Consider the following 21,994-nt stretch of genomic DNA (forward strand, 5'->3'; position numbering starts at 1 on the left):
AGTATCATATAAGCGCACCCCACTCGACCAGGCGTGTTGATGTGGAATGCAACATATTTACTGCATTTGGTCGTACCGATTTATCACTACTGAAGACTAAACAGTATACTGCACTAACTTTGTCATTTATGGGGTTTGAAATTTGTTCAAACACGACGATCGCGTTCTGAAAACATTGAGCGTGGGGCGTCGGTGTTTGTGGGAGCCGCCATTACCGGAAGTTGGTAATGATGGCTCCCAGAAATGTTTCGGAACGCGATCGTCGTGTTTGAACAAATTTCAAACCCCATAAATGACAAAGTTAGTGCAGTATACTGTTTAGTCTTCAGTAGTGATAAATTGGTACGACCAAATGCAGTAAATATGTTGCATTCCACATCAACACGCCTGGTCGAGTGGGGTGCGCTTATATGATACTCCCCAGGGCCATCGGCCTTGTAGCGCTACTGGTGAGCGAAGTCGCAAAAACCAAAAATCACCGACCGCCTCACCGTAGCGCTACAATTTTGCAGCTACCACTGGAGCCAGATCATCCTATGGCTAGACAATACTTAAGACATAATCACAAACTCACCTTCAATGTCTCCTTATCATCAACCAAAAGAAATCCCTTTATTTTTGCTTGAGAGTCATCATCTGTTAAAACAGCAGAACTTGCTGCTGATGGGTTACTTGTTGCTGAATACAGATCTTCATCATCTTCCAACTGAACCTGTTTGAGTTCTGTATCAAGGAAAGGCACATCTACAGAGCTCGGCTGCTTACTGTCACCTTCATCCCTGTCAAAATTTGCCTGTTGTGATTGTGGCGTGACCATGGCAACTGCAGTGGGAGTAACAAAAGCAGCTTTTCCTGGAATTGCTAAGGGGCTAGCTTTAGATTGAACTGGCGATGATTGCTTTGGAAAATCATGACTAAAATGACATGTTTGAAAGAGGTCTTCTGTGTCATCGGGATCATGAATTTCTGAATCATCTGAATTAGACTGTGGACTTTGTCCATTTGATCTTTGGATGATATTTCTTTCGTGAGTTCGACGCTTTCCTTTCGAATGGATCTTAGAGTCGCACTCTGAACACAGAAATGAGTCGCACTGCTCGCATCTTAGCATGGCTTCCCTAGATGGACAACAGTGGAGGCACATGAGTTGCTTAGGTGACAACGCAATTTTTTTACGGTCATGGAAACAGCTTCGAGCTGACTCGTGTAATGCTTTCTCACAATATACACACTGCAGTGTCGTACACTCGTCACACTCGTACTCTGCTGGGTCACCATTACAGGCAAATTTCTCTTGACAAAGTTTAGATGCCCCTACAACTTTACCTCTAGATTTTCGTAATGCCATCCGTCCAGTTTCTTGAAAGTTCTGAAACGCTAAAGTGGACATCGACATTTGCACAACTTGGATTCTTCACAGCTGCATGGCGATTTAAATTTCTACCACGAAATAAATAACGTCCGATACACTATATACCGTAATGTTGTCTATGACGCAATTGTTGAACCAGGCTATTATTGGAAGCCTTCCTCATTCGTGTTCATATATTTCAGTATGAGTGTGACAAATTATTCTGCAGAAATGGGCAACAAATAGGTCTTTCAATCTAGCTTAATCTAACGCCATCATTTCTCCCAACTTATCGATGTCTTCATCTTCCATATCAATGACGCTCAAGTTTTTCCTGACCGCTCTTCGTCGACACGAACGAGCCTACATAAGAGAAAAGTTCGTACAAACAATCATATCGTACACCGCAAAGACTGTCGGGTAGTAAGAAACACCGCGTAGTGTTTTCCTTATCAAAGTAGTACAAACCACTATCTGTTGTTGACATTTTAAACTAAATTGTGACTCAAGATGAGCAAAAGAAAGAAGAGCCGAGTTTTAGTGGATTCTGATAGTTCCGGCAGTGACAGTGCTGCAGATTTAGAAGAGGTACCATATCACATTTTACTGAACAACCTTCTATTCGTATTTACGAAATCGTAACATAGAAAACTTGAACAAAAAGGGGATACAATCATGTCGTCTATCTAGGCTAGTTGTCTGATTGACAATATAAGCGTGTAAATTCTTTTCGACAAAACCAAAGAGACAATAGGACCAAACATGTGTAGCTATCACTGTGTCAAGTGCTGCTGCTTACACTGATCGCTTTGTACTTCCCGTGCAGTACAAGACCTGTCAAAGTGAGACAAGCTGACGCTGTTTGAGAACGACTGTGCAACTTGTACCAAACCATAGACCCTCGAGTTTCTCTCGAGGGTCTATGGTCAAACCACAGAGATGATCCTTTCCTGCCACCATTGTTTCTGAACTTCCCGCATAGTCAAACTTAGAATCAAACCTCAACCCACCCTTTCTTTAGCCTCCCTTTATTAATACCTCCATATGATCGACCTACTGGAACATGTACCGTTTACGAACTTGTACCCATATAGGCTTGATGACTCACGTGAACCGGTCAGTAGTCACGCCGGGTCTTACACTGACATTTACATTTACGTTGAACTTGAAGACTGAGTGTCTAACTACATGTTCACGAAAATACATATGTGAAATTTCAGGAAAAAGCAAGTTTGAAAATTTCTTCCTATGCTGGAACCTCCACTATCATAATGTAATGAAGCACTCCTGTTGGGCTGATTCCAAATGTCCTGATGTCCAGATTACTATGCAAAAATGAATATTTGTCTGAGATTTCCCTTTTTCATTTGGCTTGCAGATATTGGAAGGGTAAAAGTAATGAATATGATCTTTAGTAAACATTTAGTTTGATGAAAGCTGTAAAACTCACCTGTATATGGGAGACATGTCTCTACTGTTTCTGATTCTCTCTTGTAAGGGAGAGTTTATAATTGTCAAAAGTTAGGGCATGAGAATTTTTTCTTCGCAGGTTTCGAAATCAAGTTCCTATCAATAAAATCTTGATAGGTGTGAAACTTTAATAATGTTTTTCTTAAATGTAATTGTTTCCTTCATGTGTTAATAAAGGGGATCATCAAATCATAGACAAGTACACTTTTCATACTCATGTCATAATCAAAAAGCATTGACATGTTCTTCTGTAGAAATCAATTGTTTAAAATTTTATGTTAAACTACCCCAATTGTGTTGACCTATTAATACCTTAACAGAGTGAATTGCAGGAATAAGCGTCAGCAAACTGTTGCGTTGAATGAGGTTTATCAATGAAGCTTTTAGCTAATGTTATGTTGCATACATGATTATGTCCTTATCCTTTTCTTATGTTTTTTATCATTTCTAAAATAGGAATTGCTGTCTCTGACAAAAAGGAAGCGTACAGAGCCACAAGAAAACATTCAAAAGAGTGATTCTGACTCGGAAACATCTGACAGTGATGATGAGGTTGGTAAGATCACAGTGTGTAGGGATTCTTCCATAAGACTGTTGGGTTGTCCCTGTGGCATAATAATAATAATAATAATAAATGAAAAATTTATATAGCGCCATATATCCAAAAAAACTGCCCATAGGCACTTTACAAAATCAACAAAGTCTTTACATGTATGATTTGTAAGCCTTAGTGTATAAATAAGTTTTCAGTTCTTTTTTAAAACTCTCAATTGACGGAGACTCTTTAAGTTGCTGCGGAAGACAATTCCATAGCCTTGGTACTATATAGCAAAATGCGCGATCTCCAAAAGTTTTAGAAGTGCATCTAGGAACGACCAACAGATATTTATTTCCAGATCGGAGATGTCGATTGGGTTGGTAGATGCTTAACAGGTCATTAATGTATGACGGGGAATTACCGTGTAAGGCACGGAAAGTAAGCAGTAAAAGATTAATATTTAAATTAGTCATAGTAAAATTTTGATAGTAGTGAATTATAACTGAAATATTGTGAATACCTTGTAAAAAATCAACACAGCATCTGTGTTCAGAATATACATTCCAATAATAACTGCTGTTGTTTTGTCATGCCAGTTAAAATTTACTAGTTACATAAAAGGCTAGATTTTGTGTAGATGAAAAAAAAATTACCAACATTATAAGTTATATTTCATGAGGATATTTTCAAAAAATGCGTTTAAGATATTATCTGCAAATGGCTTTAAAGTTGATGCTTTCTTGTTTTTTATGTTTGTTTTTCAGAATTATTATAAAACTATCAACACATGTACTTTGAAGGCCCTAGTATAATTACACTTCATCAAATATACTGTCCTGTTTGAGACTTAGTTTGTTGATATAGGTATTAAAATCAGTAGATTGTGATAAAAAATGGAAGTCCTGTGTCAGTAACACCAGTTTTTCTCTTGTGAAAATACTGTATTTCAACACGCCTCCAAAATTATTCAACACTTATGTGTACCTTGCTATGGAACTCAAGGCTCTATTAAAAACAAGGTCTGGTGTGAGACTGAATGAACTTGATATAGATGCAGGTGATATTTATACTAATTATTTGTGATCCAAACGGAAGCCTAGTGTCATTGACTCAATTTTTTCATGACTTTTGTAGCGTGTCAGTGAGACAGACTTATCGTCTATTAAAACAGTGAGAGAATAAAACTTTCTTTACTTTTGATTCTTCAGTGGACAGCTGGTGCTAAGAAGAAACCAACAAAGAAACCTGTTAAGAAGCGAACTGTCAAGACAGCAGCTTCCGATAGTTCAGCTGTTGCAAGTGATTCAGAAAAATCCTCACTTGAAGAAGGTAAAGAGATAAGCGACACTTTGGTATCCATATTAGTCCCCAGCAAAAATATTTTGAAGTCATTATCATACCATTACTCGTGCTTTGCTAAACAATGTTAATTTGAAATGATGCAATACCATTATCAATGTATAGTCACAGAAATGTTTGGCATTTTGGATGTCTACATTGAAAATCATAGCAGTGTTATAACACAAAACCAATCTTTAAATTCTCAACCCAACATATTGACATTGTGAATGTCCTGCAAAGTATACAGAGTGACATAAGTGCAGTATATTGCCAGTGTATTGCATAATACCGAACACTCAGCAGAGGGCAAAATGCTGTTGCATTAATGCGCAAGTGCATACTCAGGCCTAAAAATTTGTTTTCAAACTTACTAGCCATGGGGCAAGTGAATTTTCATTTTCACATGCCCTGGAGGAAAAATCGCCCTCAATTTCAAATAATTGTACCTATAATTTCTTAGTCCCCACGGACACCGTCCGGGGGGACTTCTAGGTTTGGTCATGTCCGTGCGTGCGTGTGTCCGTCCGTCCGTTCACGCAGATATCTCAGAGATGCCTGGAGCGATTACATTCAAATTTAGTACAAGGATTACTTCATATGTCATACAGATGCACGTCAATTTGTATTGTGATACGATCCAATATGGCCGCCAGGCGGCCATTTTATTACGATTTTTTCATGTACAGAGCCATAACATGTTTCAACCGATTTTATTCAAACTTTATACAAGGACATTGACCTATGTCATACATATTCACGTCGATTTGTTTTGTGATACGATTCAATATGGCCGCCAGGCGGCCATTTTATTACGATTTTTTCATGTACAGAGCCATTACTCAGGCAAGTTTCAACTGATTTTATTCAAAGTTGGTACAAGGACATTGACCTATGTCATACACATTGATATTTTTTGTGATACGATCCAATATGGCGACCGTGTGGCCATTTTATATTACATTTTTTCATGTCCAGAACCATAACTCAGACATGTACCAAGCGAATTTATTCAAAGTTGGTACAAGGAAATTGACCAATGTCATAGATATGCACGTTAATTTGTTTTGTGATACGATCCAATATGGCTGCTGTGCGGCCATTTTGTTTTGATTTTTTCATGTACAAAGCCATAAGTCAGGCATATCTCAACCGATTTTATTCAAAGTTGGTACAAGGACATTGACCGATGTTATACATATGCACATTGATTTGTTTTGTGATACGATCCAATATGGCCGCCATGTGGCCATTTTATTACGATTTTTTCATGTCCTGAACTACAACTCAGACATGTATCAAGCGAATTTATTCAAAAGTATTTTTATCACAGACCTAATGAAGAGGACTCTATCCTCTCTGAGGACCTGTAATCAAAGTTCCCATTAACAAGTGGGGACTGTGTCATCAACGATGATTTGTTATAGACAGTAAGAGTTACATGAATAAAAGTGAACCAAGACAGGGAAAAGCTGATTCAAAGATGAACTACATCTTATTAGAATGAAGGACCACAAATTAATCTGAAATATAACAGAAATATAAGACAACTTTTGTCTTTTCTGCAGATTTTAGTCATTTCAAAAATATCTTTGAATTTTGGAATTTTTCCATAAACTTCATCCAAAATAAAATCTTTAATAAGCTTGCCTTTGAAGATTTTCCCATTAAATAATATTTCACAATGAGCATGACTGCTGCTCTTTGTGTTCAAGCTGAGATCACAGACAACTGTATTTGTGATGAAAGCAGATTCAAGTTGTTTTTGGTAACTCTTCAGTGCCAATGTTCCCTTGATAGTTGCTTGTATACATAAGGGCCAGCCCCTCTCAACCAGAGTTCTCGTAAATATTGAAACTGTCTGCATCTGGCACACCATATGCAGATGAGTATACCTCCTAATGCTAGAAATCTGTTTTCAACAAATACCAAAACTGCCAAGATACATCATATTTTTATACACTCTATTGTATGTCAAAATGCAAAAAATAAAGCAGTATCGTATATTTGAATATTCCTATCGTAGACCTTTCATTACAAGTTAGGGTATGCTGCTCTCCAAAATATCCATATCAATGCTTGTAATGGCTCTGTGGTGTTAAGCAGGTGAAGGCTGTGTGTTCTTGGTTTCCATTCAGCCATAATACTGACAGACAAAACTTTTGCAATTTCTTGATGACATGTATTTCTGATCTCTCACAGGGGAGGTCTCTGATTCGGAGAGTGAAAAGTCATACTCAGGTTACAATTCTAGTGATTCAGACAGCACTGAAGATGAGAAAGAATTCTTTGATGATGGATATGGGGATGATTTTATGGGAGATGAAGAAGACAGAGCAAGGCTTGAACAAATGACAGAAAAAGAAAGAGAACAAGAAATTTACAACAGAATTGAAAAGAGAGAGGTTTTAAAGACACGGTAGGTGTAGATTGTTCCATTTTCCAATCTGAAATATTGCTTCAGGTCATATGTGGACAGTTGATGGTCAACACCAATGCATATGAAAAATAGTTATTTTGTTTTGATGCAAGGCTTTCCCTCTCCTCTCTCTATCCAAATGTGAAACCCAAGTTTCAACATATTGATCACTGAGTTTATAGCAATATTTAGTGGACCTTCACACTTAGCTGTAACTGATTTCTCAGGTGTATTTTGTGTTAGTTTGTTTGTTTGTTTATTTACTTGTACATTGTGGAGAGTAGTATCTTATACTAGATAGAAGTTTCATCTATAGAAAACTGCTTGACCTCATGCCTTACCTCAAGGAAGAGGGAAATGTGTTTGACAATGTAACAGTCAGTGGGTCACATCGTATCATGTATTAACCCTTTTCCTGCCAAGTCCATATTTCACCACCAGGTCAAGATGGTTAAAATTAATGAAACACAATGTATTCCATATGATGTATTTTAACATAATACTGTACATTTGAAGGCTGTTGAAAACATAATACTGTAAAGTTGATTTTTTTTTGGACAAAAGATGCCATAACATACCAAGCCAAGTACATATGTAGGTGAAAATACGTCATGTTTTGGCTCAATACCGCTTTTTACTGACTTGGCTGATGGAGAAGTGATACAGTTATTACTGTCTGGCAGGAAAAGGGTTAAGTTATCTCATACAAGCCAATGTGGCAGTCAGTGTGTGATATCATATTGTGGTGCAATACAAACCGATGTGGCAGTCAGTGGGTCATTGCAGTGCAATACAAGCCAATGTGGCAGTCAGTGGGTCATATCATGTCATTGTTGTGCATACAAGCCAATGTGGCAGTCAGTAGGTCATATTATGTCTTATAGTGTTAGTTATTTCCAGAGCCATTACACAAATATGTTACAACTGATTTCTGTCAGCCTTTAAGTTTGTTACGTCCTGATTATTTTATGAGTACAAAAAGATCACACATGTACATTTATTGATATGACTGGCTTTGTCAAACATTGTTGTCTGTCTCAAGGATGCAAAAAGGATCAGTTATGTTTTTGAAATTACTAACATGTTTTGAATAATCCAATGCACATTTTCTTGATCAAGTTTTAAAGTTTTTAGTCCCCCCGGACACCGTCCGGGGGGGACTTAAAGGTTTGGTCGTGTCCATCCGTCCGTTCACGCAGATACATCTCAGAGATGCCTGGAGCGATTTCATTCAAACTTGGTTCAAGGATTACTTCATAAGTCATACATATATGCATGTCAATTTGTTTTACAATATGATCCAATATGGCTGCCGTGTGGCCATTTTGTTACGATTTTTTCATGTATTGAGCCATAACTCAGGCACATCTCAACCAACTTTATTCAACGTTGGTACAAGGACACTGAATTATGTCATGCATATCCACATTGATTTGTTTTGTGATATGATCCAATATGGCCGCCAAGCAGCCATTTTGTTACAATTTTTTCATGTACGGAGCCATAACTCAGGCACATCTCAACTGATTTTATTCAAAGTTGGTACAAGGACATTGACCTATATCATACATATGCACATTAATTTGTTTTACGATATGATTCAATATAGCTGCATGGCGGCCATTTTGTTACAATTTTTCATGTACAGAGCCGTCACTCAGGCACATCTCAACCGATTTTATTCAAAGTTGGTACAAGGACATTGACTTATCATGTCATAAATATGCATGTCTATTGGTTTCACAGTCCAATGCAAAATAATGGCTGCCTGGTGGCCATTTTGTTACAATTTTTTCATGTACAGAGCTATAACTCAGACATATTTCCACCAGTATCATTCAAAGTTGGCATAAGGAAATTGACCAATGTCATACATATGCACATCAATTTGTTTAACGGCATGTAGCAGTATCATGTCAATTATTGAATTTTCGTAATTAGTCTGATATGTCAAGAAATACTGCTGCATCAAATTACATGAAACTTGGTACAGATGTTAAGCTCACATTGCTTTAACAGTGAAAAAGACATTTATCAGTGTCAAGTGAATTAATTTGTAATTGCATATGTAATGAACTATCCTAATTAGAGTGATACATCCACAAATACTGCGTTAAATTTGATGAAGCTTGGTACAGATTTTGATCTCATAGTGTTGTAAATGTATATTGAAGATACTATGATTTAACATTATTGAAGGTCATTACAGCAGTGTTTCAGCCAGCTTTTGCTTGCATGGGGACACAGTGACCCATAGTAGGTCTGAATGGGGGACAAATTAAATTTTTGGGGGACATGTAATGTATTTCAATAAAACAACACAGTACAGTGTCATTATGTGTCATTATGACCTGGTACTATATTTGGTGTTCAATAGGCAAGTCAGGTGAGTGCATTAACGGTCAGTAGGCCAATGGTGTTGTGCAAAATTGTGCCAACATGAAACTTGCAGTATCATTAAGTTTACTGCTACCACGTGGTATGCACATAAACTGTAGGGCTCCCCCTAAGTCACCAAGATGATTAGCCAACTCATTAGCCAAATCAAAAATCTTGTAGCCACTTTGAACATATTTTAGGCAGTTTATGATCTCAAGTGTGGCAACAACTTTCTTGGTATTCAGGAGTTCTTCATTTTTCAAATCAAAATGTTTTGTATTTTACATTAAAGAAATATTTGTTCAGTTTTTATTGCATTAATTATCTGTGTTTTTATGACATTAAAGTGATAGAAATATTTTTTCATTTCTGGTGGTAAACTTTTACCACCAGAAATAAAATAGGTGGCAATTCTAAAAATCAGGTAGCAATGTGAAGTGTATATTACCAAAGATACAGAATATTTCTGTAGCATTCTGTCAGTGTTCACAGAATGACAACTTAATACACTTAAGCTACAAGCTCCTAATATGGCAAATTTATGCAGTTTTTAAGTCATGATGAAAATTTTGTGCGCCACACAGATAAAAATTTTCCATGCAGAAGAAAGCATTGGGTAGCATAGTGGCAATGTAGATACAATTATTGTGGAGTTTAAGGCCCTGGTGTTGTGTCATAGTTGTGATCAAGCAGGCTCAATAGCATCTTAAGCAGAAGTATTTTTCTTGAGACAAAAATGGTTTGGCCAAACCCAAATCCCGTAAAACAATACACAATATTGATATTGTTCATTTAATTTCCCAATGTTTTAGAGTAATCATTGTTTCAAAGATTATGATAACATTTTAGCCCAGAAATATTTTCATTTATATTTTGATATCATCAAGAAATGTCTAGTGATGTTCACTATTATATCATTAAACTGGTGGAATCTGCAGAAATATTAAAATCATTCAGAATCACACCATTTCTTGTATAAGTTATAGCAGTTTGAAATATGCCAAATGGACAATTTAATAGCTCTACTTTTGAATTGTTGCTTTGATGTTAAGTTACCATGCAAAATTGCAGCTCTCAAATGTGAAGATTTGAAAATGAATATGCTTACTGCAAGTACTGTTGACAATTTCCCTTTGCCATGACTCTTAATAAAGTAGAATTTAAAACTGACAGTCAAGCTAAATGCCATTTAAATTGGAAGGCACCAAGAAATTTCTTTTTAACATAAGATTGTACCTATTGGCCCTCCCTAGGTGGTTTCTTTTGAACCATAATTGTGTACTTAAGGGGTCTTTATTCATGACATCACCTGAAATGACCCAGAATTGACCTTTCAGAAAACCTCAGTTTTTCTCCTTTTCACTTGTACAATGACTCTGTTTGTGAAAGTTTCCTTAGAAATTATGGTTTTTACTTTCAAACTGAGTAGCTGCAGGCCAAATTTTGATGCAAACAATGTAGGTAAAACTTGAACTCAAGGACGACCGGTACGCGGCACTACGATGCTGAAGTTATTTTCGCATTCGTTTTCGTATTCGCATTCGTATTCGTATTCGTATTGTAGTCACCGACAGAAATAGTTATTTTTAGTCCAGGTTTCAGGTAAGAAACGTGCATTATATGATATTTACTGAGGTTTAAATATTGTGATAATTTGATTCGTAATTCATCTGCCAAAATTTGTTAAATTTACATAAATTTGCATTTGTAGATTTGAAAGATTTATGTTTACCTCATTTTATTTGAAAAAAAAAATACTTAAAATCGGTTGGGATCTGGTAAGGCAGCATCTTCGCCTGCCAATGTCTCTTGACCGGGCAGCTGGATGCACCCCGAAATCAGGTAGTTAGTGCCAAGTAATAAATCAAGTAGTTGGTGCCAAGTAATGGGACTCGTGAGAGTGGACGATGGTAGGGCAGTTGTTGTGCAAAGGAGCTGCCTCGGACTATACCATTATTTTGTGGGGAGGGCAGATGTTTGTTAGGCGCTGCAAAACGGGTGACTGTTGAAAGCTATGATGAACGGGGGACTTGTCCAGGACAACCATCTAAATATGTGAAAATTGTTATATCCGGTCATCCTTTTGGGCTCACTTTAGAATAATCATATCCATTTACAATTTGTATTTCAAGTATTTAACTTAATTTTGACATGACTCTAACGTACACCTGAAATAAATTATAATGACAATACAATACAATACTTTACAAAACTCTATCGCTCAACAACACACTCAGGGAGTGCGTTAAGGCAAAAACAATTACAAAAATGCAAGTTACGACAAAGTTGTACGTGCTGCTACAGGGGAGAAAGTAACAGAAATCAATCACAATAGGTAGGTTACCTTTCAGAGTAAAGATGTGAACAATAATAACATAAAACCGGACCGACCGATAATTCATGTATTACATTCAATCAGGGCTCAAAGTAGCGACCATTTTCAGTCGCATAGGTGACCAAATTTTAAGAGATTGCGACTGAATTTTTTTCGAGACATTTCTCCATATGCGATCAAATTCAACATGTATTCGCTCAGTGTTCACGAAGCATTGTCCAGAAAGGCCGCCACCCCAAAATATGCATTGAATAAGCATAGCCGTTGAGCGGAGTTACTTAAAGGTTTGAGCGCGTTCTCTCCACTGCGCAGCGGTGCCTATATTGTGTCTGCTAGTGTTATATTGAATGATATGTCAAAATATCCCATGAATTTAATGATAAATTTTACTACAATCCAATCAAGTATCAGAAGCAGTTTTAGTGCTGTCACATCACTTTCAATTGAACCAATCATAACCCCAGCATAAAATGTCATCAAAATATAGCTGACAAAGGAAAACAAGTCCATCAACCAGTAAGTGCAACATGTTTCATGCGTTCACGTAGGTAATGAATATTCGCGTTAGTGGCATGTGACCAGCGAGACCATTTCCGGAAATCGTCTTTTGGAAAGCAGATCAGAGCATCAATTTCATCAAGCTTGGACTGTATTAACCTGTTTTATAAAGGTTTTCGTTTTCAGCTTGGTCTAAACAGCAAGCAACTTAAATATTGAAATATTATGGCAAATCTGCCGGGTAGCGACTGCAATTATATAGAACAGACCATGGATGTACAAAAATAGAACAGATGTATCTCAGCGTTCGACCCCGGCGATCGACAAACACTGGGATTTAAAGCGCATATACGTATGAGTTTTGTTCTCTTGCCTACAAAATATATATCGAAAATTGATAGTTGCTTCATTTCTATTCAGATATTTTATTGAAAAAAGTAGCTATCTACGGCTAGCGGCTTAATTGGTCCCCCAAAATAGTACTGCTGAAAGTTTTTGGAGTGACCTGCAGAACAGAGTTGTATAGAGCGGGACAAACTACGTAACACTAAAACTGGATCGCACAGTAAAAATGACGGAAACCGATCGAGCCAGTCGCGACAGCTACTAGACTAGCTGAAGTATATTTATCATAGAATACAGGTATTTCTCGATATTTCGCGATACAAATTAATTTCTATGCATTCTGATGTATCTTATCATAACGCAAGTTGATCAACATGTTCTGGCAATGACAGTTGACACAAACGCAAGGAAAGAAAAAGAAATGGGCCGTACTCAAATAAAGACTCTGACAACAGCTAACACATTAATTTAATCTTTATTTATAGTGAAACAAATGTACCGATCTAAACATTGGCCTATGATACCATTTTATTCATCTAATTTTCTTTTATGACGCTTTCCCACATCACATGAGATGATACTTTCTTTGCGACAGCAGTATAAATATAGCGCGTCATATATATAATTTTTAAGGTTTTCGAGACAATACAAAAGCCTCTAATACTTTCAAGGTCCAAGGTTTGCCCCTAAAATTTCGACTTTGGGGTATGCTATAACGTTGAGCCCTGCATTCACCGTCGTTATGACGATCACTTTCACAGAGATATCAGTTTAAAATAAGAAAATTACCTTTACAACTCGTCAAATCGGGCGGGTCAGCTAGATTTCCATTATCTATACTAATGATGTCAACAGAATGTTGAAGTTGGATGTTGTGAGAGAAGTTAATACGAAAACGAATACGAATACGAATATGAAAATGATGTTTGTTTAGAAAATCTTTCCTCCAGAGACTACTATTGGCCCACAGGCGCATTCAGCTTGGTTTTGTGCTAAATGGATCGATGTTCGGCTCGATCTATCGATCCCGTGGTCAATATGCCCGCCACTATAACCTAGTGAATATTTGGGTCACAATGGCGGGCATATCGACTACGGGATCGATAGATCGAGCCGAATATTGATCTATTTAGCAGACTACCCAGCTAAGAAGTGCCAGTGTACTGGCCATTTGTTTTTACCTTCTCGTGTCTATTTATAGACAGAGAAGGTATTAGAGTTGAAAACCAATATGCTGCTGTCAAGAACTTCCGTCTGTCAAGACTTCCGTCTGTCAAGATCCGTTGACGTCATGCCATTGTGATGGGTCATATCATAAACTGGTGGGGGTGTTCATGGCTCAGGTTGAGGTGTGGGAGAACGATTTTGAGCTATGACAAAAATCAAAAGGGACTTAGCGGCATAGCCACAGTGTTAAGCCTTTCTCCAAGGTTTCTTAGTTGACTACAATCTATTACAGACTACTGAGCTGACGTTAGGGGTACTCACTTTGTGTTTGCTCACTCTGTGAGCGCTAGTGTTTGGTACTGAGTTGCGTGGATATCCCCTCATGGCCTCACGTGATCTGGGCCTGTTGCATAATCTGCAGAGATGATCATATGCCTCCGAGTCTGAAAACTGTCATTGTGTAAGCCTGTCGGCATTTTCCTTGCATTTTTCTCATTTTGATTTAATTTTGCAAAATATCGGCGAGTACCTCAATATTTCAAGATAACCCTTTCTTCCCAATCGTTTCCTGGAGTTTCAGAGTCATATGAACGAAAATGAGTGAAAGTTTTAGACAGGAAAATCGGACGTCGGCCATGTTCAATGTTACAGTACAATCAGAAGTTTACGTGGAGGAATTAACCAACAAACACAGGAGTGTTCATGATGCCCGCCCTCTAGAGGCAGACCCTCCTATATGAAGTACCACATTTGATGCTTGTGGAAAGCTTGACCACACAATGGAGCATTTAAACTTTTAGAAAATGACAAACTGAATAAGAAGGTATTCTGAAAATGTCAAATACTGAGGAAAAATGCGCAAATATTGAAAATAAACAGGTTAACTGATTGGTCAGCTATAAAAAACAATGAAAATGTTTATGATCAAAAGTTTTTGAGATGCGCACATTTTAACAAATACAGAAATTATTAACATTATAAATATAAGACCAAACTATTTTTTCAGGGATGGGACAGGTTGGAAATGAGGGGTGAGAGACAAAGGCACTCCTATTGCTGCATGTGGATGCAGCCACACCATTTCATTTACAGCATACTTATTCACTGTGTTGTGTTCAAGTTCCATATTGTACTGACTGTCATACAAGGATAACATAAGCAAATCAAATCAAATTAGAAAAGGATCAATGCTGTTGTGTGGATTTTGCTGAACATGGCTGATATTTCGCTCTATATATTTGGCTCTATATGTAAAGTCAAAATTAACACTACATTGCTGACAATATATTTTACCGTTTCTGCATGAATTTTTCTTTTTTAAATTATAGTATATTAGTACTTCAAACAGATTAACAGTTATCGTGATGTCAACCCATAATTTTACATCACAAAGACTGTAATTCTGCCAATTTTTTTTTTTTTTCAGTCATTTTATAAATTTTGCACTGCACAAGATGATTGAACAAATTGCAATGTTTGAATTTGTAAACTCAAAGAATAAAAATCCTTTGGTCACAAATTAAATTATTTTTTGAAAAGAAATTTACTCTTAAACACTTTTAGCATATATTCTTTACACGGTCATGTATTTCAAGGAAAATATGCCTATTAAAAACAGTAATTTCTTCACTTTCAATTTTTTTTCAATACTATGACAATTATCAGCCATGAGGTTATACAAACACAAGACCAGATAAGCGTTTTTCATCATTTCCACAGGACTCTTTGGAAAATCTATTAAAAACAGTTAAAAGTGACTGGAAATGATCACTTGGTATACATTTAATTTACAGATGCCAGGTTGTGTATTTCACATGCACTCAGGTCAGTAAGGAAGTGCGTCATTACTATTTTGGACTGTTAATTCTTATTTCTGAATTGTTTAACTTTTTTACACTTTGAACTATCTTTAGGCAGTTTATACTGTAGCTTAGAATTTTTTTGATTGATGTATTTAATCATCTTTTGGGTTCTTTGGGTCCATATCCCACCTCATGCCCCTACATCATCAACTATTTACCAACAACTCCATGCCAACAACAATTACCTGACCTGGCCACACATTAGAGAAGGTACAGCGTCATTGACGGTATTTGTTTTTAAAATCTCTCCTCTAATGATAGCAAAGATATCTTACAATCTTGAGCCTAAAAATATTTGATCTTTTTTAACGTACATTCTCAGATATTGAAGTATTGATACTGTCATATAAAAAGCACTTGAAGTTCTGTAAAGACAGAACTTTTATATAAAATGTACGAAATTTGGACTAAAAATAAAAAAATTGTCAGTGACTCCAATAGGAATACGAATACGAATACGAAAATGAATACGAAAACGAATACGAAAATAACTTCAGCATCGTCGCGGCACTCACCTATGCAGAACCAAGCCTCAGTGTATTCATGGACGTTGTGCGTCCGTGATGTGTTGTAGTATCGAACAGCAACAATGTTTGTTTTACGTACCAGGGAATTTGTAACTTTGTAGAAAGGAGAGTAAACTGTTTCAATACATTGCAACTTTATAGGAAGGAGGGTAAACTGTTTCAACATCTTACAAGATTTTATTGTTAGCCGTAGTTTTCTGTCCAGGAGGCACTGTCTAAAAATTCAATAGCCACTAAAATATGGCCTACTCAGATTGCGTCATGGTGACCCACAACGGTTATTTTATCGGGACAAAACAAAAAAAATTGCGTCAAATGTCGCAATGCTGCACGCTGGCTGAAACACTGTGCAGCATTTTTACTATCAAACTCTTAATTTGCATATTTAATGAACTGTTGAAGGTAGGGATATTTATTTGAATTTACTTGACCAAAAATGATGAAACTTGCTATGTACATTAAAGATACTATGATATAACATTATTGAAAATCATTAAATAGTTTTACTTCAGCCAATTCCTTATTTACATATTTAATGAACTTCACTAATTAGGGATATATATCTGAATTGACTCGACCGAAGTTGATGAATCTTGCTACATATATTTAAGATACTATAAGACAACATTATTGAAAGTCATTAAACTTTTTTACTTCAGCCAATTCCTAATTTGCATATTTAATGAACTTTCCTAATATGGGATATTTATCTTTATTTACTGGACCAAATTTCATGAAACTTGCTATTAACATTAAAGATACTACGATACAACATTGAAAGTCATTAAGCATTTTTACTTTAGCCAATTCCTTATTATTTGCAAATTTAATGAACTTTCCTAATTAAGGATATTTATCTGTTTTGACTAGACCAAAGCTGACGAATTGCTTTGTACATTAAAGATACTATGAAACGATATTATTAAAGTCATTTAACATTTTTACTTCAGCCAACTGAAGTAAAACTTTCCTGATTTGGGATATATACTTGGATTTAGAATTTATCTGTAGTGAATATTATGTTGATCATAACACTTTCAATGAAGTTACAAACATATGGCAAAGGTTCAAATTTACACACAACTGCAATATTTAATGAAACACGTGAGCATTTTCAGTTCATTATATCTGGTCAATCACAGACCTAATTAATGAAGAGGACTCTTTCCTCTCAGAGGACTTGTAATTAACCCCTTTCTGCCAAGTCGGTGAAAAATCCGCTTGAAATTCGGTGTAGCTAGAATCTGAGCAGCCACGGCCGTTATCCTGCCAAGGCGGTGGAAATCGGGCTACTTTTTGGTACCCCCTTTCCTGCCTAGTCGACGGAACTACGTGTAGCAAACCTTGCTCGCACTAGGGTCGTTCGAGGACAGGTTTTGGGCGAGGAACGGCGTTTGCTCTCGAAATGGGTTCACAGAGAGTCCAAGGACAGGGAAAGGTGCGGAAGCTACCCAGCCAGTCCCCCACCCCGGTGGGGGACTGGTTTTTTTTGGGGGACGAGTAGCGTACTTGGCAGGTTAGCACGTTGACGTATTCTAGCGGAGTTTGGGTAACTTGGCTCTGAGGCACTACATAGATTGCGGCCGAAATTGACCGATCTCGGCAACGCTAATCTGTAAGGCAACCGCCTAAGACCGCCTCAGCTGGCGGTGCAATTTTTTGCCAATGGTGCGAGACGAAAATCACGGACTTGGTCCTGATTGACGGGAAGTGCGGACGGATTTGACGGACTCGGCTTTCTCGAAGGCAACCGCCTAAGACCGCCTCAGCTGGCGGTGCAATTTTTTGCCAATGGTGCGAGACGAAAATCACGGACTTGGTCCTGATTGACGGGAAGTGCGAACGGATTTGACGGACTCGGCTTGATTAGTCCCTGACATGGAACTGATCCGAACGGACTTGAGCGACATTTGTGAAGGGTAACCACCGCTTTTAACCGACTTGTTACCTTCTCGAAAAGACTACCCACTCAGATGTCGGACGTTGTCGGCTGCACTTGGCTCTAGACGTTCAAGCCGTGCAACGAAACACACCGCCTCAGCCTTGCCATTCAGGAACATGGCCTCAAAATTTGATACCATTGTTCACCGACTTGGCGGCTGCGGTTAGGTGCGTGAACCGTTGTTCACCGACTTGTTACGCCTATGTTGTCCCTGTGAAGTTCGGCTAACGGCCGAGTCTAACGGGAGTTGGCAGACCTGTGTTTGGTTTATACCGTAGTATGACCGACTCAGGTAGAGGTACCTGTCGGTATATTCCGAGTTTTACGCACTCGGGCGTCAATGACGGGTCGTCATCACCGCTGATGACGTAGACGTGCTGGCCACGTTATTTGAAGGAGCCATGTTTGCCCAACGGACGAGGCCGAGACAGCCGTTGACAATTTTGGCATCCTTCATCTTTGACCGCCTTAGTGGGTAAGCCGCTCGGCAGGCGACGGTTATGACCTAAACAAGCCGCTGAAGCACTGTTCGTTGCCGTACAAGAACGAGACGGCCAGTCCATTACTGCTTAATGGGCAATCTGTCGGGTTGGCTTGTCACCGACTTGGATGACAATACGCCCTGCGCAGGCGTACTTAGAAGGACATGAGGTTAAAGATACGGGTTTCCCACCCGTACTAAACATGGGCTTGGGGCAACGTCCTTGGGTGGCAGGTGCGCATGCCACGTACCCAGCTGGACGGAATGTCAAGTGACATTGACTTTGTTATGCTAAGTGCTCGATTGATTTGCATCGCAAATGAGTATTATTAGCATATCAAATGGTGCGGACAGGCAATTTACATGACGGGTAGGAATGTCAGCGCCGGTTGGTGGACTGATTGCCGTAGGTCCATTATAATAACAGGTGGATGCATATATTAACACCCCTGCGTCCAATCATGTCCAGGGCTTTGTTTCCCTGTGGCTTTAAAAGGGAGGGACCTGCTAGTCTGTCGACACTGTTCCAGACATGAGCTTGACGGACCGCAAAAGTTTTCTGAAGGCGAGCAGACGACTGAAGCTCAAAGATGCAGAGTCTCCGGGCGGTAGTGGTAGCGATCGTTGTGATGTCCCTAGTAAACGTTCTAAGAAGTCGGGCAAGAAACGCTCCCGTAAGGCGAAGCCATCTCCGGCTGAAAAACCCAGTGGTAAGCGTAAACGTAAGACCGATCGTTCTGCCGATGAGGATGATGACGGGTCACCGGTTGCCAGTGGTTCTCACCCGGCTGCTCCGGGAGAGACTACTTCACCTGCAGAGACTACATCTGCTCTTGTGGGAGATACTTCACCTGCACAGACTACGTCTGCTGCTGCTAGTGAGACAGTGAGTAATGAGACGGCTGATGCCATTGGTTCTCCCCCGGCTGCTCCGGGAGAGACACCACCTGTGTCTACTATGAGCCCTCATCCTGCGTCAGGAGAGGTTCCTGTGCCCAGTGCGAAAGAGCTTGAGTCCTCGTCATCAGCAGAGGCTGCCGAGCCCGCTCCTGCCATAGTTTCGTGTGCTGCGATGTCCCCGCCGAAAAAGATAGTGCGGAGGGTTCGTTATCAGGATAGCCCACCTGATTTTGAGCCAGATATGATCCTTGATGCCGCTACGGGCGAGTTCAGGCCCAGACGCCCAGACGACGGTGATATCACCGCTGAGTCCGACTCGGAGGTTGACGAGGATGCGGCAGAGGACGATGACTTTTATGACAGGCAGTACGTAGGTGAGGCAAGCTCTGACGACGATGATGACGCTGCTGCTGTGTTGGCGGAGGACGACACACCTCCTGTCTGGCGTATGTCGGAGACTACCGATGCTAATATATTTGAAGAGACCGATTTTGACCATGAGAGAGGACCGACTTTCACCTTGCCCAGCCACGCCCGTGAGCTCGATTACTTTTTTAAGTTTATTCCAGCTACACTGATCAGATTGGCCAAGGACGAGACTAATAAATACGCCAAATTCCACCAGCGACATATCGCTAGGAAAATAGATAAATACTGGCGTAACGCTGACTACCGAGAGGTGCAGGCGTTCATTGGCGTCTTAGTCTGTATGGGTATCGACCGTAAATCATCAGTGGAGGATTATTGGTCTAGCGATCCCTTTCTGAGAAACCAGGGTATTTCTACTGTGATTACCCGCAGTCGCTTTCAGCAGCTTATGCGATACTTTCATCTGGCAGACCCAGAGAACGATCCACGTCGTGATCCTGATGAGGCACGCCGCCGACGTCGGTGTCAGGAGGATCCCCTGTATAAAATCAATCCATGGATGGAGCCCATAGTTGACCGGTGCGTAAATAATTATAAGATGGGTAGAGAGATCTCCATCGACGAGGGCATGGTGCGATTTAAGGGCCGTTCTAAATTTAAGCAGAGATTACCGCATAAGCCTGATCGAGACGGTTTCAAGATATGGCAGCTGTGCGACTCCACCACTGCATACATAGCTAACTTTGCACCGTACCTAGGTGTGAAATATCGGGATCGGACTGATGGGAGACGGCAGGAGCGAGGTGTGGTGAAAAGAATTACGATGGAGCTGGTCCAGCCATTCTGTGGATATAATCACAGCCTATTCTGTGATAGCCTGTTTAGCACGGTCGTTACTGCTAGAGAGCTGATGGAGACCGGGATCTACATGGTCGGGAGTTTCAACCGCCGTAATCGTCGCACCATGCCCCCTCAATTAATTCCGCCGGGTAAGAGGAAGCGCCTTCCTCTGTCTGTTGGGGATATGAAAGCCACGACCAGAACGGACTCTCGTCTTAACATCACTGCTTATCAGGATAGTAACGCTCAGGTGCTGATCTTGAATACGGTCTATCCACCCTTGGAGTGCGTGCCAGTGGGGGAGGGAGACGAGCGGCGACAAGTGCCTCTGTCGCTGTATAATTATCGCCGGTACATGGGAGGCGTCGACCGAGCCAACCAGAAGCGCAAGTACTTTCACACTGGGCGCAAGAACCACAGATGGTGGACATATCTGGCATGTTACCTGATTGATGTTGCCCTGGTAAATGCATATATATGCTTCAAGCATGTACACCCTGATAGTAAGCTGACCCATAAGATGTTTCATCTGCGTGTCGGGAAACAACTCATTGGCGGTTATTGTGGGCGATCGCAGCCCAGTGTGAGAGAGGTCGAGGCCACTGTTTCTCTTGCCTCGTACATCAATCCACAAAATCAGCCGATGCACGTTGTCAGCCGTTTGGAGGGGCGGCAGAAATGCTGTAAAGTATGTAGCAGAGAGGGTAAGACCACTGCGAGCGGACGACTGTCTGAGACGTCCAAAGGATGTAGTCTGTGCGGGGTTCATCTTCACGAGGGCGAGTGTTTTGCGGCTTTTCATCATCGCATGATGCTACGAGGTAAGAGGAGCATTGGCGTGCAGACCTCTACTCACACAGCCCCGACGACACCCATCAGCAAGAGAACCCGACGTAAATAACGGACAGGGGACAGCTTCGCCTAACAGTGGCTTGACTGTATTCTGAACACGGACCATGATCACATTTGAGCACGGTTGTGCCGTTTGTTTGTGCTTTACGATCCCGCTGATTGTAAATTGAAACACGGATTATTTTGTACAATCCCCGATTGTAATCTTTGTAACACGGACCATGCACTCGGACGTCGAGAACAGACTCTGAGATTTATTATTCGGCATAATGTAAATTATTCCCGAATAAAATACTATCTATGGATCGCATATTTTCGTTTGTTTTGTTTGTTTAGACGGATTATTTTTTACAATTCCCCCTATTATAATTTTTGAAACAC

General features: G+C 39.6%; 2 protein-coding genes across 3 annotated transcripts in view; one reads left to right on the forward strand and one right to left on the reverse strand.

Moving 5' to 3' along the window:
• Positions 1-1,736, reverse strand: part of LOC139150522 (zinc finger FYVE domain-containing protein 1-like) — a 33,310-nt gene extending 31,574 nt beyond the window's left edge. Inside the window, exons 1-2 of one of the 2 annotated variants that reach the window (XM_070722944.1) lie at positions 1,327-1,736; positions 575-822 (exon numbers count right to left, since the gene is read on the reverse strand). In XM_070722944.1, coding sequence (XP_070579045.1) covers positions 575-822; positions 1,327-1,396 — 318 coding nt within the window. In that variant the 5' untranslated portion in view covers positions 1,397-1,736. Of the gene's footprint in view, positions 1-574 lie in introns of both variants that reach the window. The other variant, XM_070722943.1, reaches the window with a different exon arrangement.
• A 9-nt stretch (positions 1,737-1,745) lies between these two features.
• Positions 1,746-21,994, forward strand: part of LOC139150523 (RNA polymerase-associated protein RTF1 homolog) — a 55,231-nt gene continuing 34,982 nt past the window's right edge. Inside the window, exons 1-4 of the mRNA XM_070722945.1 lie at positions 1,746-1,939; positions 3,278-3,373; positions 4,568-4,688; positions 6,900-7,116. Of these exons, the coding sequence (XP_070579046.1) occupies positions 1,862-1,939; positions 3,278-3,373; positions 4,568-4,688; positions 6,900-7,116 (512 nt within the window). The 5' untranslated portion in view covers positions 1,746-1,861. The remainder of the gene's footprint in view (positions 1,940-3,277; positions 3,374-4,567; positions 4,689-6,899; positions 7,117-21,994) is intronic.

The sequence above is a fragment of the Ptychodera flava genome, chromosome 14, assembly GCF_041260155.1.
Source record: "Ptychodera flava strain L36383 chromosome 14, AS_Pfla_20210202, whole genome shotgun sequence".
NCBI lineage: Eukaryota > Metazoa > Hemichordata > Enteropneusta > Ptychoderidae > Ptychodera > Ptychodera flava.